The 26180-nt window shown below is 56.7% G+C and overlaps 1 protein-coding gene across 5 annotated transcripts in view; it reads right to left on the bottom strand.

Annotated features, from left to right (window-relative positions):
- SH3PXD2A (SH3 and PX domains 2A) overlaps positions 1 to 26180 on the bottom strand; it is a 225695-nt gene that overhangs the window by 9423 nt on the left and 190092 nt on the right. For all 5 annotated transcript variants that reach the window (XM_037064009.1, XM_037064010.1, XM_037064012.1 and 2 more), the window contains 6 exons: positions 19209 to 19322; positions 15631 to 15714; positions 10636 to 10753; positions 6606 to 6943; positions 4546 to 4595; positions 1808 to 1927 (listed from right to left, as the gene is read on the bottom strand). In XM_037064009.1, coding sequence (XP_036919904.1) covers positions 1808 to 1927; positions 4546 to 4595; positions 6606 to 6943; positions 10636 to 10753; positions 15631 to 15714; positions 19209 to 19322 — 824 coding nt within the window. The remainder of the gene's footprint in view (positions 1 to 1807; positions 1928 to 4545; positions 4596 to 6605; positions 6944 to 10635; positions 10754 to 15630; positions 15715 to 19208; positions 19323 to 26180) is intronic.

Genomic DNA, 26180 nt, shown 5'->3' with positions numbered 1-26180 from the left:
GTCTCCACTAAAATAGTGGGGCTCCCACTATTCAAGTCCCCCTCCCCTGGCCCTCCAAGCCTCTGTCGACACTCTGGTCCAGCTGGCCTCCTCTCCGACCACTGCCCCTCTCCCTCCCCCCTAAGCTGCTGCACTTAGAAGACACACTGTTCCCAGTCCCCACCGAACTCAACTTGCCAAGGACCCACATGTATAAAAAAATGCCATTCCACCACTCCTGTCCTCTTCCCACCTCCAATATTACAAGGTCCTCCCCTGGGGACCCTAGAAAGGGTTTCTCAGGTCAGAAGAGAATGTAAAGATGCAGGTGAGTTGAACTGGGAGACATGGCCTGACTGAGGCCAGAGACTCCCTACACAGCCCCGCTCTCTGTGCCCACTGCCTGTGGAATCCCACTAACTGAAAAGATTTCCTTGAGTTGAATGGTTTTCCTGTGGGTAGGATGAGGGGCTGTCAGTCATTTCCATGTTAGTATAAACTAGTTCAAGGAGCTTCTCTCTTAATGGCTATTTGAGACTGGCTAAAGGCCAGGTGTGAACTGGTTGTCCTGGGGTTCATTTGGATTGGAGAACACAAAGGGAAGGTAGTCTTGTGTGGTGGACACTCCAGAGAAGAGGTCCTGGGGAGAGGAAGGAGAAGCACGAAAACATTGGCCCTGGGGAACAGGGGAAAGGAAGAGAGGATAGAGACTGCCAAAGGCAAGCTCAGCCCGAGACCAGATTGCCACCAAAAAAAGGAAAGATTTTTCTCTCCCTTTGGTACTCTGTTCTATCCTTCACCCTTGCCACCCCTATACCTAGACGTCAAGCTTAGGCTGATCCTAAGTATGATAGTTCTGTGATGTTACCAGCTTTGTAGGTCCTTCCAGAAAACTAAACACCAACAAGAGAATAATTTCCCTGGAAAGTTTAGTTCCTGGTTCCAGGCATGTGATTTAAAACATTCACAGTGGGGATATCATCACCTCTTCAATAGGCAGAGCCTGCCCAGTTAATCGCTTGGCAGTTTTATATGAATTAATTGGATTTTACTCCATTATTACACAAAGCCACTCGAGAGAAACAACAGAGTCACAGACCTTCTCTGTCCCCTGGAATGCCATGTTCAGCACTGACTACAAAGCAGTTTCACAAATGTCAGGAGACAGGCCAGGAGGGGCCACGCCAGGGTACGCTACCCCAGTTGGCAGAGCATAACCAAAGCCGTGGGGTAGAAGCGGCGGCATCAGACACCAGAGGTGCCTGTGGTGCAGATGTGGCCAGAACCCAGCCCCCGGCATCTTGCCTCAGCAACCTGGACCGTGTTCTCCCAGCAACGGCACTTCCACATGCGCAGCCCCCCGGGGGGCTCCTGGGGGACAGTGTGCCGGGACCAACTGGGACTGGGCCGTGCTGCCCGATCTAATCCCCTTTTAGAGATGCACAGTGACATCTCCATATTGTGGGGTCTGAGGAGTTCTGCAATTAAAACAACAAAAGGGTTTGAATTTTGTCGAACCCACTGTCCTCTAAACTCACCCAGCCACGGAAGCCCTTTGTCTCACGGCACACCCATCACTAGCTCCTGTAACTGTGATGCTTTGGGAAGGGCTGCTTGCGAGGGAAGCACCACGAGCGCCGAGCACCGGGTGAAAACACAAGTCCTGGGCTCCAGCCCTGACTGCGCTTCTTACCAGCTTCATAGGTCTTGTTTCGGTGCCACTCCTGCTTGCCCCTCAGGAACAGTGCCAGCAAGACACAAAAGAGAATCGCAGCAGGTCTTCGACCAGCCTGAGTTAAAACCCTCAGCCTCCTGGCCCAAAACTCACCTCTGCCTTCTGTCCACCCCGAAAGCTGATCCCGTCTGAAATGCATGACTGGAATTCGGCAATGGTGTAGTACTCCACCTCAACAGAAGGGGGCTCTGGTGGCTTCGGCAGCTGGAACCCCTGCAGCAGAGAAGGACTCAGTGAGCAAAACTCACCTGATGAGATCTGTAAGAGCAGGGAGCACGGCAGTTACACCAGCCAGACAGCAGCTGACCTGAGGATGTACCTATCACCCGAGTCACTCTCCTTCCTAGGATTCACTTGAGCTGTGTCTGAGTCTTCAAAATGATCACTCAGTAACAGCAATTCCTACCCTTTCTCTCTGGAGGTCCAGTCTCCTGAAGCCTCAACAGCTAGGTACCAAAACGATAATGAAAACCGAGAGAAGGCGTTGTAACAAAGTCTGTGCACACACTGTCTGGCACACGACTGTCTTAAGGACAGTCGCTCCCTTAAGTCTAAGGGAGAAGGCTGCAGGGGCGACTGCCGGCTGTAGGGCAGAGCTGGGGGACACAGCCGTCTCTACAGGCGGGGTGCGGGGTGAGGAGAGGAGAGCCCTTGGCCGGTCATCACGATGCTGCTGAAGGTCGGCAAGCACTGAATACAGCCCAGGGCCCGCTGCCCTGCAGATGATGGCACACACAGGGAGGCCTGTTTCAGAGGCTGGCACGTGAATACCTAGACAACGTTTGAGGGCATTTAGAATTTGGCCATGGCCTGTGACTTGAGACTCATTCGTTTATTTTACAAACATTTGCTCTGTGTCAACTGGGTGTCAGATGATGGTCTAAGGCACTGGGCGTCCAACAGTGGACCTAAAGAACGACCCCCGAGCCCTCATGGAGTGGATATTCTAGCTCACCCATCCTCTATTCTGGCCACGAGTTGCTTGGAGCCTCCCCATTACTCCCAGTGTGTTCTGGTCTCATACAAAGGGGTTAAAACAGAACATTTTCTGAGTGAAGATGCGTGAGTGGGAGACTAGGGAGGGGGAAGTGGCCGTGTTGTGACAAAAGACCTGGAAAGACCTCTGCCTTGCAGCTGGGCATGCGTGAGCTTCAGTCCCAGCTCAGCCATGCACCAGCTGCACGGCCTTGCGCTTGACCTCTCTGAGTCTCAGTTCCTTCATCTATAAACCGGAATGAAGGTGGTGCCATTGAGAGGATTACCGAGATCATGTAAATACAAACTTCTGGCCCCACCAGGGCCACGGGAAGAGAGAAGTCAAAGGTAAACACCACCCTGTCCTCTGCACCCTCCTCACCCTTCACCCTTCCAGGCAAGTCCTGACCCAGCAGGGACAGCTCAGCTGCCTGGGGTCAGAGTGAAAAGAGGCTGGGAAGAAGCTGGTTTTGAAGGAACTGGGTAGGACTCAGTCAACGTTCCCTGCCCTGGTGCCCGGCCCTGCGGCCGTGCATGTGAGCACATGTGGCCCCCGGCCCCGGCCCAGCCCGGCCCCCTGGCCAAGTGGGATTCAGCCGCGCCTCGCTGGAAACAGCGGCTCTGCCTCCGCAAGACCTGCATTGGGTAAGTGTGGAAGGAATTACCCCATTCCTGCCAAAATCAAGTCTGCCTGAAAGTAATTAGTGGGGCTGAGAGAAAAGGCAGGGAAGAACTTGCCATTTAGCCGAGTGTAGCCCAAGAGAAAAGGGAGCTAGAAAGCCCACGGGGGCCGATGGCCAGGGCAAGCTCGGTCTCCTTTCCAGGGGCCACCTCTTCAATAATCCTGTCTGCCGAAGGCCCACTGCTCCAGGAACTGCTGCCCTCCCCCAGGCGGAGATCACTGATCACAGTAACCCTTGCTGTGCGCCCAAGTGTGACTTCAGAAGTCTGTTTCTGCAGTTGTCGCAGGTAGTGCTTCCGACAGTGACAGCTGACACAGGAAGTGGAAATCTGACTGCCAGCCTGCAGCACACATCGGCTCATTTCATCCTCACAGCAGCCCCAGCAGAATCCCGGTACTGTCCCCATCCTACAGATGAGGACACTGAGGCTTGTGGCGCGTATGCAACTTGCCCTGTTGCTAAGTGTCAGGAGTGGAATATGAGTCTATGTCTGGCAGGCTCAAAGCCCCCTTCTTTCCACTGTACCCCACTGCCCTTGATAACATCCTCTGTTCTAGGGCTCTCAGTCCACCACCAGCACGGCTGCTGGCCCGAGCCCAGCACCCTGAATGCCCATCGGCCTCCTCAACAGTCTGGATGCCAGGAAGCCCCGCCCACAGAAGCCAGGCCCCCAGCAGCACTGAGCATCTGTAAGCTCCAGCACAAACCCATCCTGGTGATTGACGCCAACCCCCCTCCAACTCCTGGAGGGTGCTCACTGGTCTGCCCTCCACTCTCCCGCCTCTGGCCTCCACCACCTCCATCGGACATTCCCCAGCAAGGAAGGCAAAGCTGAGAGGTGTTCAGGCTCACATGGACAGCTGCATTTCAAGCCTTTGGCAATGCCCTGGCTGGACACTCTCGCCGGCCAGTCTAAATGTTTATGTCTGCCAGTGCAGTGGCCGGGGTGGATTTATTTAGCTTTAGAGTGCAGAGCGTTTTCAATTATAAACTGTCCAGCTGGTCCCCCACTGCACAAAAGGTTGGGGTCTGCAAGTTTTCCTCTCTGCCCACAGCCCCACACAGCTGGAAGGGACCTACAGGCTCTGCGGGGAGACAGCCAATTAATGGGGGCCGCTACCGCGCACGCCCAGAAAAGGAACAAAACAGGGAGAAGAGATACGGCACACATACCAGGCTGGATTCTCGGCGAGGTGGAGGCCTAGTCCTGAGGTTCGGGGAGCCTAGGGAAAAAAAACATCGCTTAGAAAACACCAGCCAGACACCAGGCAACATGGCCTGCCCCTGCCTTCCCTCGGTGGGACCGCATCCTGATCTCGTCCCACACTCATGAAGGACCCGCCCTCTCAGTCACACAGGCACTGTGGTCAGGCTTACTCAGCAGGAAACCCCTGAGCTCTCAGTGTGTTGGCTATGCTTTGGGGGGTCCACGGGCCCTCTGCAATGGGGTGTGCATTGCAAAATGGACCGACGGGGCATTTTGTAGGCATTTTCTAGGAGAAAGGGAATACAGCTCTATCAAAGTACTGGGTTGGCCAAAATTTTTGTTTTTCCCCCCGAATGATGGCTCTGCTAGTGCTTAGCCATCTTTAACTTCATTTGAAACAATTTTGATAGATTGTATTGTGACAGCTGTCAGTCATATCAGCGTGCCCTTAAAAAAAACTTATCAAAATTGGTGAATTTTTGTGTAGCCATTTTAACATGGGAGATGGAAGAAAATAGGCAACATTTTCAGCCTGTTATGCTTTATTATTTCCAGAAAGGTAAAAATGCAACTGAAACACAGAAAAAGATTTGTGCAGTATATGGAGAAGGTGCTGTCACAGATCGAATGTGTCAAAAGTGGTTTGCGAAGTTTCCTGCTGGAGATTTCTCACTGGACGGTGCTCTGGGACGGTCGGCTAGACCAGCTGACATTAACAGCGATCAAATCGAGATGTTAACTGACAGTCATCAACGTTATTCTGTCACACCGCACGGGAGATAGCTGACATACTCAAAATATCCAAATCAATAAAGTCATTGGTGAAAATAAAAAATGTATGTTTTATTTTTACAGAACTAAATGAAATTATTGGCCAACCCAATATATAGATTTTCAAAGTGTGGAGCCGAGACCGTGTCTATTTTGTGCTCATGACTAAGTCCTTAGAAACTAGTACAATTCCAGGCAAGAGGAGAGGCCCTCAAAAGATTTCCCTACACAATGGACTACTATTCAGGTGTAAAAAAAAGAAGAAAATTTTACCCTTTATGACAGCATGGATGGACCTGGAGAACATTAAGCTAAATAAAACAAGTCAGTCACAGAAAGACAAATAGCACGTGAGTTCACTCATATGTGGAATCTAATGAACAAACAAGCAAAACAGAGACAGACTCACAGGTGCAGGGCAGGGTGACAACTATGGGGGCCCAGGGGGTGGAGGGACTGAGCAAACAGGACTCATGGGCATGGACAACGGGGTGGTGACTGTGGGGGGGAAGGGGGTATAAGGGGGATAAATGGTAGTGGGAAAAATACAATTAAAAAGAGATTTCCTAACTGCCTGCCTAAAAGATTTCAGGCACAGAGCAAACTTCACCAAGTTTAGAACAGAAACAGCTTTCCTCCAGATTTTAAGGCTGGACACAAACAGAAGCTCGTCTCTCCTAATAGAGAACAGTTGAACCCTCAGCCGAAGGCACTTGAGCCACAGGTGCGTGGAGACTCAGCGCTCGCCAGAGAGCAGGGTTCCTCCTGTAGGCACGAGGAGAAGCCTGAAGAACGTCCCTTAAAATATGCTTGTACAGAGCGGTAAAGCCACCTCATCCAGATCTTGTAGTCTTCTAGAAATTCATGGGGGGAATCAGGAAGGCGCGGGAAGGCCCAGGAAGATGCCCCTCTTTGGCAGAGCAGCCTGGCATCTACGGCCCACATTTCATGGCTAGGGGGACTACACTTGTCCACAAAGGGAGCATGCCTGGCTCTCCACTCGAGAAGGGAACGCTAGCAGCTTATATATGGATGTGATTTATCTTCAGTCTAGGGCTTGGGAGGCACTGCCTTGTCCACTCCTGTAATTAGCACGACACCAGTCAACAGAGTGAGGCTGGGGTCAGGGGTCCATCTAGATCTCAGGAAGAAAATGATGTGGGGTCCCCCATGCCTTTCCAGCTTTCCTTGCACCCCACACCCACTCTATAAATATCTTTGCAGCAAGGACCTGGGGGCTCAGAAAGACTCTTACTGATCTGGGCCCGCTGAGGGGCAATCCGGGCCACGGCCGGGGAGCTCTGGGCCAGCTTGGAGACGGTCCTCTCAGGGACTGCCAGGGCACTGCCGTTGGAGGCATTGCAGAGGATGGGCAGGCTGATTTCCTTCTTGGCAATGGGGGCCTCCGGACCCTCGCCTTCGGTTGGTGGAGTCTCTTTGTCCCCTGATGCCTTTTTGTTCAGCAGGTTGCTGATCTCCATGATGTTTCCAATGATCTCCACTGGGCCCGCCAGGTTCTTTTTCCGTGCTGGCAGGTCTTCCTTGGCCTTCTTCAGGTAGGATGCTGGTGCCCAGCCTTCTTTGCCCAGGTATCTGTGGGGAAGGGGTGGGACATGGGTCACCAGAGCGCTGAAGGCCTGAGGGCAGGCCCTCAAGCCCTGCCCCCAGGCCCAGGCTCCATCTGGCTTTGCCCAGCAGGGCCATTTCCACCGTGTTCAGGAGACACGTGGCAATCCCTCTGCTCCGGGGAGACCTGCAACTGAGGGCAGGTGGAGAAGACACCTAGGACACAGTTTCTGACTACCTCCTTGTTCTTTGCCCAATGCCTCCTGGCGGGCATTCCCACACTCTGCAAAGTCAGGCAAATGTGGGGCATTCAGGTGAGAGGTTCCGCAAATTTTGGGTTGCCTGAAAGGTAGACTTCATAAAAGCCTGCTACCTTGCAATAAGAAAAGGGGAATTCTGGAAATAAAAAATAAGGTGTCTAGAGCTAAATGTCCTATTGGTAAGAGAGGTATTATCAGAGAGGCAAAGAGGTAGTAGCTCAGGTGAGCTAGAAAACCTGAATTCTGGTCTCCGGTACCTTGCACAAGTCCCTACCCCAGAGCTAAATTTTTTTCTCTTTGGAAAAATGCATGGATAAAGTAACTGCAAAAACTTACCCAGAAGGATGAACACATTGAGACCAACTGGGACGATATCTCTGAAGAAGACTGACTGAGTGGGGAAAGATCTGCACTCTGCAGAAGTGGCAGATGGCTCAAGTTCATGGAACAAGTCCACAAACAGACAAACGCTAATCAGGACCTTCTGACCTTCCTTCCTTCCTTCCATTGATTTTTTTTTAGAGAGAGAAAAGAAAGGAGAGGAAGAGAGAGACATATAGAGAAATCTATCATTCCCCTTATTTATGCATTCATTGGTTGATTCTTGTGTGTGCCCTGACCGGGAACCAAACCTGCAACCTTGGCGCACCTGGACAACATTCTAACCAACTGAGCTATCCGGGCAGTGCAAAGAAACATTCCAAATTTATGAGGTAAGGACAGATTTATTCAGTTACTGATTTGGGGACACCTGATTATCTAGTTAAGAAAAATGAGTGAGACCCTGGCCTCACGCCCTATAGTAAAATTAAAAATGCAAGTTGTGAGTATTTGCCTAATCTCGAGGGGTTGAGAAACCTTTCTAAATGGGATTCCAAAGGCTCAAACCATACACGGAAAAAACTAAGGCATGTGATGGGATAAATTATAAACCTTTGGGACTGGAAAACAAGACCTGAAAACTCCTAAACGGGAGAAAAGGCGAGACGCCAGGCTGCCTTAATTTACTGCTCGATGACTTCTGAAAACGAGCTGTCCCCTTTTTTCTCCCATGGTGCTGAGCTTCTACCCAAACCCACTTCCCAGCCCAGCAGCTGTCACTGCCCCTGAGTTGGTTGTAAGGTCCCCGTCTGCTTCCTGGGACACAGCTGGCTCTCCGGAATGGCTCCTCCGTGCCAGATGTCTGACAGTCCCCTCCCCTGCCTCTCCATCTGACCTTGCTCTGGGGCTCTCATTAGGTGGGAGAAAAAGGAATGTGAAAGTTAAAGCTTCTGTCGAGGACATGTCTCGAGCCTTGCTGGAGGGGCGGGAGCAGGAAGGGGCCGGAGAAGAAAGAGGCCCGTGTGGGACCTGGGAGGCAGACACCGCGAACAAATGATGGAAAGTCGGGGAGCCGACAGACAGAGGCGCAGGACTTCAAGGCAGGATGGGAACAGCTGGTTGAGATGCCTCATCTTCCATGAGGCAACCGCCAAGGCTCAGAAAAGCGAAGCAGGTAGCGGGGGTCAGGCAGCTAGCTGGGGGCAGCATCTGGCCCGGACCCCGGCGCTCCTCCATCTTGGAGAAGAGAGGATGCGGAACCTGCTGGCCGTGGGGAGCCCTTTCCTGTGAGAACACTGCTGAGGGAGGCCGTGGGGCCTTACGGGAGCGACAGGCCGGCCGCCGCCCCCAGTGCTCCCACTTCAGACCCGCGTGTTCCTTCGGTGCTACACGGATAAAATTAGATCCCAGGCGGAGAGGCAAGGGAATCGGGAGCGGCCGTGTGTGTCTGGGTCCAGCTCCGCTCACATCTGCTTTCCAGCTCTGGAGCATGGAATGACGCCAGAGGGAAGCCAACTGGAAAAGGAGAGATGGAGAGAGAGGGTGTGTGTGTGTGTGTGTGTGTGTGTGTGTGTGTGTTGGGGGGCGGGTGCAGAAGAAAGGCAGGAAATGAGGATCAACACAGAGCCTGGAATGTTGGGAAATGGCACATTTAAGGGGGTGTCTGACAGACTTCTTAAGGTGGAACCTTTTCAGCAGGGTTTTCTCGGCTGAAGCTCCGGCCGGCAAACGGGCTAGGCCCTTGGGACAAGAGGCGACTAGAAGCAGCAGCACAAAGTGGCTTTATTGGTCATGTTAGAAAACTTAAAAAAACAAACCAAACAAAAAGCCGGCAGCTTTGTAAGATAACCTCCAGGCAAGCGGTGTCGCTGCCCAGAGGCCAGAATGTCCGCAGGCCTCCTACGTGGTGCAAGTGGCTGCCGGGTGTGTGGGCTGGCTCTAGCCTGCACTACCTCGAGAGCGTGGAGGCCTGAGGCAGTGGCTTTGGGTGGCATATGTCCAGGCACACAGCCCTGACCCACCTAACAGGACAGAAAGAAAGGGACACCCTAGCCCTCCTGACCACAGGCATGGGGGTCAGGGCAGCTATGTGGTGTCAGGTCACACTAAGGGTCAGTCCCCTGAGGCCAGTGACCATCGTCCTACCCATCAGCACAGACCATCACTGGCAGCTGGTCAGCCGTGGTCTGAAAAGCCATCTTGTGAGTGCCTGCGTCACCTTGGTCTCACACCTGTCCCCACTGTGGGAGACACAGCCTAGAACATGCATCCCGCCCACAGTGAGTCTAGGGTTCCTGGGTGTGGTGGGCGGGCGAGGGGATCCCCAAAGCCCACAGATGTGGGACTATCTCTGCCAGGCGGGCTACAGGCAGAGAAGAGAGAAACTGGCAAAACCATCACACCTGAGTGAGTCCCCAAAGAACCAAACCATGTCCGGAGGACAAGGCTCCCGGAGGGTGGCGCCGGCCTTGGAGTCCCAGGACAGAGGGGACTGGACTGGCAGGACTCGGTAGGGAGGGGCGAGTGAAGCCCCTGGGTTTTGTTTCCAGGAGCATCAGGAAAGCTCCCCACTGCCCTCCCCTCACTCCCCAGTGGGTTTCTCAGCCGGAGAGAGTGATTAGGCCCTGGAGAGGGAGGGGCTGGAGAAGAGGCCTGGGCCTCACTTCTCCCTCAGCTGTTGTAACCACGTGAGCCAGCAGAGAGGAACAGCCTGGGACAGAGCCGGGGTGCTGGGCCATGGGCGGCAGGGGCGGCCTGCTGGGGCCTCAGCAAGGCCCACGGATGCCGGTGCTCCAGGTGGCCTGAGCTGCGGAGCACACCAGGCAGCCACAGCTGGATGCAGAAAACTGCACTCAGATGTACCGGGCCCTCTTGGCAGTCGCGTGGGAAGGACTGCACCACCGTCTGCAGGCTGAGCCGGGGCCCCTGTGCCCCGCCTGGCCGCGGCTCAGTTCTGCTTTACATGTCCCAGGGCAGAATCTGCCAGGTGAGCGCTCTCTGTTCGAGCCCGTTGGCTGCACGGACTCAGCACAGCCAAGCCGGGGCCATGGGTGCAAAGCTGCCGTCGGTGTCCACTCCCCACCTGGCGTCCACCTGCTCTGCTGCTCAGGGCATCTCGCTCTCTACAGGGGCTCCTACCTGATATACCACCAGCCCTCCAGATTCTTCCTGATCACCTCCACAGTGACGCCCTTCTCAAAGCCAATCTCGTCCTTGCTTTGGCTGGTGTAAGGCTGCACAGTGACATACTTCTCCTCTGTGGGTGGCAGGCAAAGCAAGAAAGCACAGTTATTTGAGGTTGGGATGTGGTCCTCCTTGCTGTCTCTTCCTGCCCCCTGGCACGGCCTTTGCTTAGCTGGTTGCCAAGGGGCACTGGGTTGGCCTCTGGCTTTTCTAGGAAAGGGAAGGAAAGGAGCCAGGCTTCACTGCTGATCTCAGTGTGTGCTGAAGGCACCAGGTGTTCCGGTAAAACCCTGGGCAACACAGAGGCTCTCCCAGCCCAGTAACAGTAGCCAGGCTGCCGGGATCTGGAGTCCTTAGGACCGCAGAGGCTCCCTGAGCTGTGGGCAGGGTTAGGAGGAACCTGCCCCTCCTGGGGCCTGTGTCGGGGAGTCTGAGACCAACCCTGGGTGTCCCCCAAATGGGCCACACCTCTCTGTGTCCCGGACTTGCTCTCCTAGCCCTTCTCCACCTCAACCCCTTAAATCCTTCCTGTCCGATCTGAATGCTCCAGAGGCCCATCCTCGCTGAAGCCTTACCTGACCACTGATCTGACCACCCACCTAACCATGTACCTTCCCCAAGAGGACTCCAGGGAACACAAGTTCAATGACAGAGTCTGTGTGTGTCTTGTTAAGATGAGGGTCCCATGGCCCAGTGAGCAGTGGCAGCGCTGGGCGCAGTCCAATCAGGCAGGACCTCCTGGAGCCCCAAGTGAGCCTGTGTGTCCATACATCCTCCAGGGGGCAGCATGCTGACCTCACCACACAGGACAGCATCCCTCCGGGGAGCTGTCTGCTCTGGCCTTACAGTCTGGCTGTGGGCCTTGTTCGGGGTTTCCTGGGCCCTGGGCAAGAGGCGCCTTGTGGGAGCTCAGGAAAAGCTCAGGAGGGCAGGCATGGGGAGGATGGGCCACGTGCACACCCCTGGTTCCCTCAGCCTCTCTCCTGGCAGGGGCCCTGCTGCCTCCAAGAGGGTCCTTGCTCAGGCTTCCAGGGAGGTGATGCTTCTGTGTCTCCTGGGGGCAGCTCTGCTCATCTCCTGGGAGCCGCTGTACAGCCAGACCCACAGCTGGCTGGCCGCAGAAACCTGCCCTCTAGGTGGAGAGCCTCCCAGGGGAGTGCTTAGGCCTCGGGAGGAGGTACACGTCCCCACCTTCACCCCCTAGAAGGACAAGGAGCAGCAGAGTATAGATGGGAAAGAACTGGCCACCTGATCACGCCCACTCCAGTAGGCGCTCTGAACCTATGCTGTCTTCTCTGGTGTGGGTGCCCCCCGCCCCCCACCCAACAACACACATCGGCAACTGCAAGTGGGCTGTGCTGTACACGGATGAAGGGGCAGGCGGGTTGAGCAGGGCGCTGAGTAGGGGGCCTTCTATGAGCTCAAAAGAGCAGGATGCTGGCACAGGACACCGGGCTCTAAGACGCCTGCTCCTTACCTCCTGGTTCCCAGCTGTGACAATCACCCTGATCCTCAGCTGGACCATGGCGGGGAGCCTGCCAGAGCCTCTGGCACCAGTGGGGTAAGGGGCAGCTGCCACCCCAATGCCCTGTGACAGGAGGGCCATCTGTTCCTTCTTCCCTGGATTATCGGGGTCCTGTCTGCAGCCCTGTCCTGGGCCGAGATAGCAGCTCCCTTTGGGACGGAGGCAGCTGCACTGCCAGGCTGTGAGGAAAGAGCCCATGGGCCGCTGGCTGGATCTGAGAGGCTGCCAAGAGGCGAGAGGTGGGCAAGGACCCATGGGAGTCTCTTCTAGTGCCAGCTTTTCTCAGCACTGACTAGCTCCTGGAAGCATTCAGATTCCAGGCGGCCATGCTGGGGAGAGCTGCCAAGGCCGCCTGAGAACCTCCTTCAGCCAGACCCTGACTCGGCCTCTGAGAAGTTCAGCCTTGGACAGGCCAACCCTCCACTCTCCTGCCTGCGCCTGGTCCCGCTCCATTTTCCAGTGGGGCACGGTATATCCCGGCCCTGGCACTGGCCCTCAGGCCACTGCCAGGCCCCGGGAATCTAGAGTTCTGAGGTTAGGGTGAGGCGAGGCCTGCAGTCCACATTTTGCCTTTGCTCAGCTGGGCTATTTTTAAAAGCTGTGGTTCGAGCAGGAAGCCATCATTAAAGTTTTCCTAGGCAAAGTTGCTTTTGCAGAGAAAAATTACAGTCCTTCTCTTGGGAAGATCAGAGGAGCCCTGCCCAGCCGCAGGGCCGAGAACAGGGCCTAAACCGTGTCCTGTGGGCTCAGGCCCTGAAGCTGCCAGGCCAGCGCGCGGGCCTCCACAGCCCCTGGGGGCGCTGTGAGGACAGAGCCCTGGGGCCATGTAACCACCCTGCTTCCCCGGACCCTCCTGGGGTGGGCAGAACCAACAATGTCAGCTTCACCCAGTGAAGCCAAGGCCTTTGGCTTTACTGCAAAAGGCCCTTTTCTTGGTGGCCCTGGAGCTGATGTGAACACAGAGGTCTGGGAGTTGATGGGCTCATAGTAAGGTATCTGGCTGGTCCAGCCCTGTAGCTGTGTAGGTTCCAGGTGATGACAATTCTGAGCCCCGGCTCCAGGCAGGACAACTCTTCCAATTGGTCTGCCTGAGGGCCTGGTTTCTGCCACAGTTGGCTTGGGCGGCAGAGGCGTGGACTGCTGCCCTGTGAACACATGCTGCGTGGGAGTCAGGCCCCCAACTCACATTTCCCCAAGGGGCAAGCAGGGCCAGCCCCTCCACGGGACCAGTGCCACCCACCCCACGTGGGGGCCAGATGGGAGGAGGCCTGGCCAGATGGAAGTGGCCTCGCTCGTGGCTGAGTGGCTTGGGTTGGTAGGGGTCCCTAGAATAGAGTGCCCCCTTGGAGCTGGGGTTGAAGGAGTGGGGACTATGAGTTCTGGAAACACCTCAGGGCTTTTGAAAAGACCGAGGCGGTGGTCACTCCAAGGATGGTGGCAACCCTGCCACAGGAAGGACCGGCCAGGCCGCCCACTGGGTGAGTGGGTGGGTGGCTGGGGGAGGTGGACAGGCCGATTTTGGTTTTGGAGGCAGGGGCTGGAGAGCCCTGCAGTTTCCAAACCACAGACGCCTCCTCTTTCCAAACACTTTCCCCTCCGTCAGCAGTCTCCCCAGCTCCCTTCCTGGCCCCCACAACTTACTCAACCCTGCTGCGAGGGGCCTTTGGATTCCACGGGCCTGGTTAGCCTAGGGAGCGGGAGTGGAGGCCCCGGGGAAGTGCCGCTTTTCTCTTGTCTAGTCATACGTGACCCACTGCCTGACTCCCCCCACCAGCTGGGCTCTTTGCAGCAGTCTCTCCCTGCCAACTTCCTGCAAGCATTCCTTGGCTGCCTGACTTAACTTAGGGCTGAGGCTGGGAAACAGTATTGTTCAGATCTCTTATTTAAGAGAGAGAAAAAGAAGTTGTGGGCTCATATTGGCATCCTTATGGGGGACCGCAGAGTCATGTATTTGGTGGGGTGTTTGGGCCCGTGTCTATGTGACATGCGTTCATGTGTGTGTATGGTACGTACAGGAGCCTCTGTGAAGCTGTGTGTGTACTTGCGTTGCTGCAGAGCTGGCTATGTGTGGTTGTGAGCAGCTGGTGTGCATGCTATTTGTGACCATCTCTGTGTGGCTGCATAGGTGGAACGGTGGATGTGTGCGCAGGCCCGTGGGTGTGCATCTGTGGGGTGGGATGTGACAGTGTACTGTGGCCATTAGGCCTGTGCCTGGGCGGGGCGCTTTGCTGGTGACACATGTCCACGTGGTCATGGAGACAGAGCTGTCATCGGGGCTCAGTGTGCGATGGGGTTTGGAGCAGATGCTGGAGCGGGTGGGGAAGGGCGAGCCCTCCTCCCTGATGCTTTTTCCAGGCCGGTGTCCCATTGTCCTTTGCCACCAAGGCTTGGGGCTGTGTCTCAGCATGATCCCACAGCAATGCTGTCCCACCTGTCCTAGCTCCAGGGTGCTTTTGCTTTACATTCCACCTGTTCCTGCTGTTTCCACAATTCAGGGCCCCGTCCCGTGCTGGCCTCCAGGGTCCAACCCACGCTCCATCTTCAGGACAAGCTGGGCTCCTCAGGGCCAGGGCTCTGAGTCCAACACTAAGCTGGCCACAGGCAGATACCAATAATGGTCTTACGGAATGGTTCAGGAAGAAGCTCAGCTGTGCTGGAACTGGCCGCCCAGGGCCGGGGGTGTGGAGACATGTAGGGGTTTGTCCAGAGGCCCCCACCCACTGTGTCATAAGCTCCTGGATTTTAGAAAGGCCCTGAACCTGCAAACGTCTTGGTTCTTGACCAGCCTGCATGGCACACCAGGGGTTTCCCTGGAATCCTCTTGGTCAGCAGCCTCCCCACCCCACAATTCCAAGTCCTAGTGGCAGAGATGCTGGGGACTCCTGGCTGGGCCTGGCTCTTGATCCCTTTCTGGTTTCCTGGGAGCTGGCTGATGGAGATGGGCTGTGAGCTGGCCCTCCCTCCTATTCTGTCCCTGAACAATGCTGGGACAGCTCTGGCCGAGAAAATGCCTGTTCAGAGGAGGAAGGCGATGAGGTGAGCGGGTGAGACAGTGTGTGTAATGGCCCCTGGAGAGATTCAGAAACACTCAGTTCTCTTAACCTGCAGCTCTGAGGGCAAGTGTGGTCTTTCGTCGAGCCCAGCTGCCCCCACAACCGTGTCTTAGGTCCCATGACCCCCATCCCCAGGTCACTGGCAGAAGCCAGAGCCACCTCCAAGTGCCATCCCAATTCCCAAGCAGACCCTGTGCCCACCCCCCGCCCCCACCCCAAGCTGCAGTAGGCGAGAGAAAAGTCTGGGCAGCGGGTTTGCGGGTCTGGGTGAGGAGGTCACAGGGCAGAGCCGGGAGAGGAGGAGAGGTGTTAGTGAGAGAGGGAGCAAGAGGCGGTGGCTGCAGGTGAGGAGAAGCTAGCCCCCGTGGTCACCTCGGCTGTGCTGCCTGTTGACCATCCCGCCCAGGGTCCACCGGCGATCCAGGCGCCGCAGATGGGCCTTGCGTCTCTTGGACACTGGTGTGGGAGGTGACGATGGGACACACGATGGGACACACGGCCGACAGTCACCGGCAGAGAGAATGGAGATGGAAATGAGATGGGATGGGATGGGGCAGGAACGAATGGCGGGAGGGGCGGTTCCCACTCCCAGGTCGTGGCACACGCCGGCTGTGGCACCTCTGACTATTGACACCAAGGGCGTGTGGGGAAAAGTTCAACCAAAACTGAAGGGCACGCCCCCGAGCCAGGGACGGGCTGAGAATCTAGAATCCCAGCGCCTGGGAGGTGAAGGGGGCCCTTGGCTCCGGTGCAAAGATGGCCCTCAGCTGCAGCCCCAGGGAGAGGCTGCTGCCCCCACCACGGCTGGGCAGTGCCGGTTCCCGGGGTGGTGTGGGGCCGCCTCAGACTGGGGCTCCCCGCCCCACCACCCACGCACTCACCAAGTCCTGCTAATGAACCTGCCACTGCGCGCCAGGCACTGTGCGTGGAAGAACACACGTGCCCAAGGGACACTCGGGGTCCCTCCCTTGCGGGGCTTATAGCTCTCACTGTTCTGCATATACAGTGACCCCCCCTTTCACAGTGACTCCCAGGGGATCGAGTCTGTTGAGGGCAAAGGCTGGGTCTCTGCACGCCCAGGGCCCACCTCAAGGCTGCGCACACGGCTGACCCCCCGAGAAACAGGGCGAGGGAGGTGCACACGTGGGCAGGGGCCATGGGCCTTGGCTCTGCTCCGTCACCGTTTGGATTCCCGATGAGAGAAGCTGCCCCCACCCCCAGCTTCTCGCTGCTCCAGAGCCCTGTCGTCCGGGCCACCCACCCTGGGGCGGCTCGTGTGCTCGTCATCTGGTCGCTTTGGCCCAGCTCCAGATGCCGCCTGCCTTCCTATCGGACATCAGGTGGCACAGACACCAGACCAGGACTTGAGCTCAAAATGGCGCTGTGGGGGGAGGGTGCTAGGCTGCCCAGGTCTGGGGAAGGGAGGCTGGCAGCTACAGTCACAGCGAAACTGCCCAGAAACACCTGAGCCAAGTGTTGCCGAAGCTGCCTGGGAAGTGTTTGCTTTCCTGGAAGGAAGACAGCGGCCTGTTTGACCTGCTTCTTGTAAGCAGGAGGCCTGGATGATAGGTTAGAGGTGTGGGTTCAGTCTAGGCCCTGCTGCCAGGTTGCTCTGTCACCCGGGGTGGGCCACTGTCCCTCTCTGAGCCTCTGTTTCATTGTCAGTCATTGGGGTTGACAACACCTGCCCTGGAGAGAAGTAAGGCAAGGGACTGGGTGGGCCCTGTGGGATGTAAGTTGGGTCATGGGTGAGACCAGGCTGGGAGGGGCTCTGCTGGCATGAGCTGTTAGGGGAGGTCTGATGGGATTTCTGTCCACAGGGCTCAGGGGACCTGCGATGGGATGGCAACAGGGCTGGTGTGGAGGTGGCCAGGGAGGGGACCAGGGCGGGTGGTCTCCACCGCAGCCCCAGTGAAGCCCTGGGTCTGTGGACTGGGCAGAGCTGGGCATGGAACCCTTCTGTAAAGCTGGTGAAGATGCCCAGATTCATGGCGCTGGCATTCACAGCTGCCCAGATGTTGCCAGCAGTACTGGCACACAGGTCCCACCAAAAGCATGCAGAACAGCCTGTTTTAAGGAGGGTCACCCTGGGTGCACACACCCACACACCCTCTGAATGCAGAACGTGCAACTGGCCTCCTGATTTTTTGTCAAAGTCAAAGCCTCTACAACTTGCTACTGCTTGTTCTATGCCAAGCACCGTGCCCCCTTCCAGCCAGGCTGGTGTCCGCGTCCACACACAGCTCAGGCTCTTTCCTGCCCTGGACCGGTGTCCTGTTCCTCCACCACACCCCCAAATCTCCACGCTGACACTCTTGGCACAGTCTTTCCAGGCAGGTCTCCGATGCCACATGCACACCCTCCTAGAGCAGCTTACAAGCAAAATGCTCCATGGAGAGGCACGTGGCCCATTGCTGAAGACCATGGGGCAAAGCAGGCCAACCAGGGGCAAAGCAGGCCAACCAGGGCCAAGGCCTCACAAAGACAAGCATGCAGCTAACCCTCTCGAAACCTCAGTTCCAGCATCAGGAAAGTGGGATCCCAACAGCACCCTCCTGGGGCAGTGGGGATGGCATATAAAGCACCGGCCAAACACCTAGGGGTGAATGAGACCTCAGGACACTCAAGGGACTGTTAATTCTGAGAGGCCCCGGGTAGGAGTTGAGGCTTGGTGACTGCAGACGAACTAGACCAGAGCCGGCTCAGGGGCCAAGAGCTTCCACTGCTGCAAAGTGCAATGGAAGCAGAGGTGAGACGGGGTGCAGGCTCAGCTCCAGGGCTTAGGAAACAGCCAGGGAGGACTGAGCACCTGGCCTGGACGCGCGAGCCCGTCCTGATGGGGCCTGGTCCCTGGAAACCTGTCACAAGGTGGACTCACACTGTAGGGACTGTAGTTCTGGTCGAGGGACTGACAGGAAGCATTATAGGAGCAAGGGTGGGGCTCCCACCGCCTGCCAAGCAACGGACATTCATTTAGGGGAAGGATGAACAAGGAGCTGGCTCTTGGCAGGCTGCTTATTTTGGCCCGCGCGATGGGGAAGAGGGGGCGGGGGGCAGACCTGGAGGTGGCCTGAGCCCCAGGTGGCAGGCCTCCATCCCTGACTCTCAGACATGCCCATTTGGACAGTCACCACTGACCGTTAGGGCAGGCGCTCCTGCTGCCAGGACACGGGAGGTTTGGAAGTCATTAGGAGCAGGCAGCTGGGAACGAGGGGTGCCTCACACTCGCTGGGCTCTGGCAGCCTGCTCTGGGGAATACCTGAGTCCATGGACAGGCTGCCCAGGCCAGGGCTGGCCCTGGGGCAGGCTCCTTGAAATGCAACTAGGAAGACCCAGAATAGCCACACTGGACCAGAGTCAGAGAGGCTGATGGTGCAGAGGCCACCCCTCGGAGACTACAGCACTGAGCAGTGACTCACAGGCCTGTGCTCTGCGTCTGCGCCCTCAGCCAGACTAACAGACACCGGAGCAGAGGCCTCTGAGCAGAGCAGCACAGGCACGGAGGCTGTGTGCACACAGCCCCTCGGGGTTGGCCTTGTGCAGGGAGCACAGCGGGGCGGGGCAGGCAAAGGTGGGGCTCTGTGGGGTCCCCCAGAGGAATTTAGGGCTTCAGGAGTCCAGCCCCAAGACTCTTCTTCGCAGTCTCTACCCCAATGGTGCCAAACTCTGAGATACACACCCTGAGGGGATTTCTCCATTAATTTTAGCCCCACATGGGGGCCAGCAGGGGCAGATCTGGGATAGGAGGGGAACCTGTGGGTCGGACAGAGAGAGAAGGGGTTTAGCGTGGCCTAGCCCTCTTCAGGGATCTGATGGTTTTAGGGAGGAGTGAGAAAGCTGTCTCCAAGAGGAGGGGGACTCATTCCTGAGCCAGGGATGGGGATCCCAGGGTCAGCCAGCTCCCCGAACCTGCTTCATTACCCATCACCCTGAAGCCTACAGGCCCTCACCTTCCCCAGTCTTGGAGGTGTTGATGTCTGAGTCGTCTCGAGTGCCATTCTGGGCCTCCAGGTAGGTGGCAGGGACCCAGCCCTGCTCCTCAGAGGTGCTCACGAACCACCAGCCTGCAGAGGGGATGAAGAGAATAGGGCCATGAGAACCCAGAATTTGGCAGAGGCAGTGGGGGCCTAGATGAGGAGGGGAAGGCGAAGAGCCTGTCAGCCCAGAAGCCTGGCAAATGCCTGGCCCTTGTCCAGCCGCAAGGAGCCTGCACTTGCCTAAGGAGGAAGAGACAGGCCAACACGCTCCCCGAGCAGAGGGCCTGATGGGCTGCGATGCATACTGCCACAAGTGTTTGACGAAAAAATTTAAAAACAGAAACAATAATACATCCAATGTATGAAAGCCCCCTTGTCAGAAAGACCAAACATGGCCCATTTAGGGCCTGTGAGTTAGGACCACTGGTGTGCCCAGAGTCAAGTGCTTTCTCTGCTTTAAAGGCATCCGGGGACACATGCCTCATGGATGCCTCCCGCGGCCACTGTCCCCTTTCTCCATCACGGGTCAGCGGCATTCCCACATCTGTGCTACTCACAGCTGCCCTTAAGTGTATTGACATTTCAATCACAGTAAGTGGCCACTGCGCCCTGGAGTGACCCTTGACGGTCATGGCCGAATGATAAGGGCCCGTTCAGTCTCTTTTCATTCACTGGTTTGTTCATTCATCATTCAAACAAGTGTTGACTAAGCAAAGCAGTCTGAGCACCCAGGTCTTACAAGTCTGCTACGTGCCTTCATCCCTTCCTAGTGGGTACTCTTCACGGGGTCCTGTCTTCACCCCCGTCCCATTCTGATCCTTCTCTGTCCCCAGAGCAATCTGGCACCAGTTCTTTCCTGCCCACGGCAGAGCTCATCAATTCCAAACCTGCACCATTTTTTGTCAAGAGACCCAGGGCTTCCCCTGGGCACCACTGAGGTCCAAGGAGGGGCACCTTGGGGGCTTCCCAGGCACTCCCAGCTGGGCTTAGCCCAGGGAGGTGCAGGAGGCTGCCTGAGGGCTGCCAGGACACCAGTGGAGAGGGACAGAGGAAAACACTGCCCAGGGCTCAGAACCCAGGGTCATCTCCTAGGTCTTCAGCTAGGACCTCACTGCCCTGCGTGACAGGCCTGGGACAGCAAACAGCCTGCGATCTAGTCCTGAGTGTCCCCTGCCCCCACCCTTTCTGGGGATTCAACTGTTCGCAGCTCTGCAGAGCCCTTGGGACACAGGGGCATCTGCATGGCACTGTAACCATGGATACACGCCGTTGTGTGTTGGTCCACACCCACAGAAGGTGCAGCCCAGCGACCCCGGAGGTGAGCCTAACTGGGTGGGTAGGGTGTGTCAATCCACGTTCATCAGTAGTAACAATGCACTGTGCAATGGGAATGTGGATGCTGGGGGTGGGGGTGTCCTCTGCATGTGTGAGGACATGGAACTCTGTACCTTATGCTTGATTTTGCTGTGAACCCCAAACTGCTCTAAAAAGCCAAAGTAAAAAGATAAAAAGAAAAAGAATCCCTAGACGAGGGGCTTGGACTCTGGAGGCCCAGGCCTATTTGGCACAGGGCTTTAGCGACGTCCCCACCCTCTGGAACCTGAGGTGGATGCCTCCCTCCCCTCTCGGCCAGATTCAGGTCAATTTCCTTGTTTTCACCCACGTGGGGTGCATGGGGGCCACCTTCACTATACCCACCACCACTTGCACATTCTGGGCCTAAAGTCATGGAGCCATGGGGAGGGCTGCCTAGGTCAGCCTGGCCATACTCCCTGAGGCCCAGGCCACCACGGTGTGGCCGCGGCTCAGACAATTTCCAGGGAAGCCAGAAGGCATGGACTTTGCAGGGGTCTCTGCCTGGTATGTCCTCCCCGCTTCGCTCAGCCTCTGGGGGAGCACTTTCAGGAACTCCCCCAGTTTCTGCCAAGAAGCATCAGCCTGAGCCCCGGGTGTTCTTCTGCAGAACCCAAGTGGAGGTCCCAGAACAGGCAGAGACTTGCTGGGGGGCTGAATGGTGGCTGAGGTGCCCAATGGGCAGGGTGGCATGACACTGCGCGCCTCACACTGCTCAGGTGCCCCACGGATGTGCCAGGGCCATCTCTGGGTCCTTCCCACCTCAAAATCTTTGCTGCACCAGAAACTTCTGGGGAGCCTGGGAGCCTGCATTACCAGCTAACTGTGAGCATCTCCCCACCCCAGAGCAGCAACTTAGGATCCCGCTGTATGCCCAAGACTTGGGGCTGAGACCCTCATCATCCTCAAGGCCCGGTGGTCCCCACCAACCTTGCCTGAGAACACTGGCCTGGGCGCCTTCCACTCCAGCCTTCAAATGTGCAGAGCTGGGCTGTGTGGCCTTAAGCCTCCCACCACTTGCCGCTGGCTTGGCTGTGGGCACCTTCACTGAGCCAAGATGGACAGGCTCGAACACTGCCCAGGTGGGCACGGGCACACATGGGCAGAAGCATCCACCCCAGCTCCACACAGACCTCCCGGTTTGGCTTGTGTCTCCACACATGCTTTGGCATGTGTCTCACAGTCAGGCCTCTGGGGGAGGCACCCCCGGGGCTGCACCCACCCAGGGCTGCTGACAGGCCCGTGCCAGATGCCAGCAGCTCAGACGTCAGTTGCTGCAACCAGGGCTGCTGACCAAAGTCACTGCTACTCCAGTGAGGAACAACTCCAGCCTGAGCCACAGGGCGTGGCCCAGCTGGCCAGAGACCTCAGGCGTCAGCCAGCCCTGTGGGCCTGCCAGGCTCACCTCCGGTGCATGGGGTGGTCCTTTCCTGTGGAGGCTGAGAGTGTGTGACTGTGTGTTGGGGGGGAGTATGGGCACGGCTATGTATTCCTGAGAATGTGGGAGGTGGCTTATGCCAGTGTACATATCCACACATGCCTGGAACAGAGGTGTGTTTATGCATTTATTATATGTGATGATGATGGCCAGACACTGAGAAGAGCGCTCAGGGACCAGCACTGATTTTACATGCAACACTGTATTTAATCTTTAAGAATTTTGTGAACTAAGTGTTACTGTTGCCATCATCCCCATTTTACAGATGAGTAAACTAAGGCAGAGAGAGATGACAATTAGGAAGAAGCAGTGCTGGACTTTAGCCCAAGCAGTCCAGCTGAAGGGCCCAGAGTCTTAACCAGCATAGAAGTGGACAGTGTACGTATCTGCTACGTGCACGAGGGTAACGTGATTTCTTGAGAACGCGTGTCCCGGAATGTTGATACTTTTTATGTGTGCCTGTCTGTGAGTGGACACGTCCATGGCGCTGGGCACGTGCTATGTGTGTGTGTGTGTGTGCCGTGAGCAGAGATGCAGGGCTGTGTGAATCTCAGTGTGTGCGTGTGTATATATATGGGTGAGGGTCCTCTGGGGGTGGAGGGAAAAAGTTAGGAATCTGTGGGGAGAACAATTCAAATTCAGGCCCTGGCTTGCTACTTCCTAGCTGTGTGATTATGGACAAATTACTAAACTTCTCTGAGCCTCAGTCTCCCCTGTCTGGTAAGGGAGTAATTAATGAAGCTGGAGTGTGGAAGTAAATAAAGAAGATACAAGTAGCTTCGCTTGCGGCCTAGCACAGAGTAGGAGCTCAAAAACCTCGCACTACTATCAGTGTGGTGGTGGCTGGTATTCTCCTGGACTAAGAGTCAGCACCCAGGGGTGGCCAGCTGGTGTCTGTGCCTGAGGCCGGTGTCAGGAGTCCTCAGTGCGGATCCGTGAGCTGGCCTCGGTGTGCGCGTGCCCCTGCAGTCCATCTAACCTCTGGGGTGTGGGGCTGCCTTCAGGGGCTCCAGGAGCGTGGAAGTCGCTGCTTTTGCAGCACGGCTTGCTCTTTCCTCAGCTGATACGTGGCTGCAAAGCATGCTGGGAAATGGGGCCCAAGGTGTCCCAGAGCCATCCTCAGCCTGGCTCCTGTCCTTCTGCTCAGACAGCTCCCCCAGGCAGAGGTCCTGCAGCCCTCCACTCCTGTCCTAACCTTCTACAGGAAGCCCTTCTGAGGTGCCCTCCACCAAATCCAACAAGGTCCAGACAGTCAGCCCCATGACACACAGCTGCTTGCGCCCTCTGGGAGCTAGTCCTCTGGAGACGGTAAGTACCATCCACGCCAACTCTTTCTCTAGGGCAGACNCCAGAGCCATCCTCAGCCTGGCTCCTGTCCTTCTGCTCAGACAGCTCCCCCAGGCAGAGGTCCTGCAGCCCCCCACTCCTGTCCTAACCTTCTACAGGAAGCCCTTCTGAGGTGCCCTCCACCAAATCCAACAGGGTCCAGACAGTCAGCCCCATGACACACAGCTGCTTGCGCCCTCTGGGAGCTAGTCCTCTGGAGACGGTAAGTACCATCCACGCCAACTCTTTCTCTAGGGCAGACGTGAGCCTGCAGAAAGCAGCCTGGCAGACAAGGAGACTGAGAAGGCCCAGAGCCTAAGTTCCGGAGCCAAAGCCCTGAGCCTGAACCCCATCCATGCTACTTCCGTGCTCTGTGGCCCCTGGAAAGTGACCGAACCTTTCTGACCCTTGGTGTTTGTTTTTTAATCCCTAAGATGGGGAGACTGCTCTCTATGTTGCAGGCTGGTATGAGCATTGGGTGAGATAAAGAACAGCGAGCCCATGCGGTCTGGCAGGCAGCAGATGCCCATTGCGGGAAAGCTGTGTGCTTTGCTGAATGAAGGACTGAAGTCCCAGGAGGTGGGGGCCAGGTGGGGCTAAGAGGATGAATGACCCAGGTGGGTTGTAGGTGCCCAGAGACCATCCCGAGCCACCCCTTTCACGTCCCCAGGAGGATGGGTCCAGACACCAAGAGGGCCTCTGTGAGCCTTCCTCTTCTGGCCTGCTGGTCTCTGTTCTTGCGAAAGGCAGTTCAGTGAGGCTACTAAAGGAATTAGCTATGCACTGATGAGGGGCCACTCCTGTGTCCAGAAAGAGGTGGTTGCTTCCGGACTGGTGGCCAGACCTGGCTGGCCTTTTCCTGAAAAGTCACTCTGCTTTCTAGGTGAAAGGGGAGCATACTCTTTTTCTGGGGGGGAGGGATTTGGTAGAGTGGGATGGTGGGGAAGCCTCAAGTGGCTGAGCGTGCTGGGAGATCACTCAGCACAACCCTACAGCCTGGCCTGGCAGCCAGAGTCAAGCAGGTCTTCCCACCTGGGCTGCCCATATGCTGAGATGTCCGCGCCCACCCCTCACCCCTGAGAGGACAGGAGAGGGGCTACCTTGTCTATTCCTTTGACCCAGAAATGGTAGTAAGGGAACCCAGGGAGAGGGGCCTACGCCGCTGGACAAGCAGGAGAAACCTACGTTGTGGGGTCTGGGCCTGGTTTGGGGGGTTAAGTCCTAGATCGGGGAAGTCATCAGAGAGAATCCCAAACTGGCCAACCCACTGAAAGCTGCCTCCTCTGGCCTCTCCTCCTGTGAGGGCCATGCCTCTGCAGTGCCAGAAGGAGAATGTCATTCAGCCAGGCTGGCTGACGGGCCATGGCCCAGCCCCTTCCAGGAGGCAGAGAGAGGCCCGGAAAGAGCAGCAGCGTCATCTGTCACAGCAGCCAGCTCTGCTTGCTGGGCCTCCAGAAGCGCCCACTTCACAACAGCCCAGGCACCAAGGAAAGAGAAGGCAAGGCTGGGGTGGCCCGGCCAGCACCCCCACCCCAGGTAGGGAAGAGCATCCCTCAGGCCCCCAGAGAAAAAAGCTCAGGCCTGGAAGCCAGACCCTCTCTGTCCAGGCTGAGCACAACCTCCAGTTGCTTGGCCAACATCAAAGCCCTCTCAGACTAACTCTCTCTAGGGCTTCCGAGTCAGGGCTGCCCACTGCGGACACCGGTGGAAGGATGGGATGGGTAGAAATTGAGAGAGAGAGAAGAGGAAAGAGGGAAGAGGAAGGAGAAAGAGGATGAATGACCTGGCTGAGCCTGGCCGAGGGTAGCAGGAAGTGATGGGCACTCCCAGGCCGTTGCTGTCCCCAGGGTGACCAGGCCACAATGGCCTCCTTAATGAGAGAGGATAATGAGCTCATTAGGGCCAGAGGAGGCCAGCTGCACACAATTACGACGTGAATAAAGTCTTCTGAGGTCACAGCTCAGCCTAGGGCAAAGAAGCTGGTGGGGGCGGAGGACCCTGCTCCCCATCCCTCCGAAATCCTGCCCCCTACTTTGTCCTTTGAGGTGCTGTCCTCCATGAAGCCTTCCCTGACTTTCTGTACCCTCCTGATCCTGCTCACCCCAGGATTCAGCTCACAGGGCGCTTCTTAGCCCATCCTCCAAAGAGAGACCTCAGTTTTATCCTGGCTTTAGCTTATACTAGCTGGGTGGCCTGGGACAGTCACTGGCCCTCCTCGAGCCTCTGTGATACCTGTCATACGAGGACAGGATGATCTGCCTACAGAGTCGCCTGGCATCAGGGACTATGGTGTTCTCAATAACCAAGTATTCACTGAGCCCATGGTATATGCCAGGCAACGGGACACCACAGAGGTCACAGTCAGGACTCAGGCGCCCCGTCCCCATCGTCCCCGAGAGGGGAGCCGGCTTCTACCCACAGCCCTGGGCGCCAACCCAGAGGGTATCGAGCAGGATGAGAGCCCAAGTCTGGAGTTTGGGAGAACTCAGCAGCTTCTAGGTGACATCCCTGCCTCGCCTTTTCTCTCCCTCCAGGACCCCCTCCACGTTCTCCGTGGAGAACTACTGAGCAACCAGGCCTCTGAGGAAAGCTTGGCTTTCCTCCAGTGGCGGGGGCGGGGCAGGCAGGGGGTTTTGGGGAGAAGAGATGGAGCTGGGGCAAGTAGAGGCATAGTCCCAGGCCTCCAACACCTGCCTCCCTGCATGAGGTTTGCCTTGCCTTGGCTCAGGCTTTGGCCCCTTGGGACGTGATACGTCCAGCCATCCCCACATTCTTTCCTCGGAGTGGTCTGGAGGAGAGGATGGGGTGAGAATTTGTGAGCACCAGAG

The sequence above is a fragment of the Sturnira hondurensis genome, unplaced genomic scaffold, assembly GCF_014824575.4.
Source record: "Sturnira hondurensis isolate 20B ecotype Veracruz unplaced genomic scaffold, ASM1482457v3 Scaffold0014854, whole genome shotgun sequence".
NCBI classification, from domain to species: domain Eukaryota; kingdom Metazoa; phylum Chordata; class Mammalia; order Chiroptera; family Phyllostomidae; genus Sturnira; species Sturnira hondurensis.
Note: the sequence above shows the minus strand (reverse complement) of the source record. Positions and strands in the feature narration are given on the sequence as shown.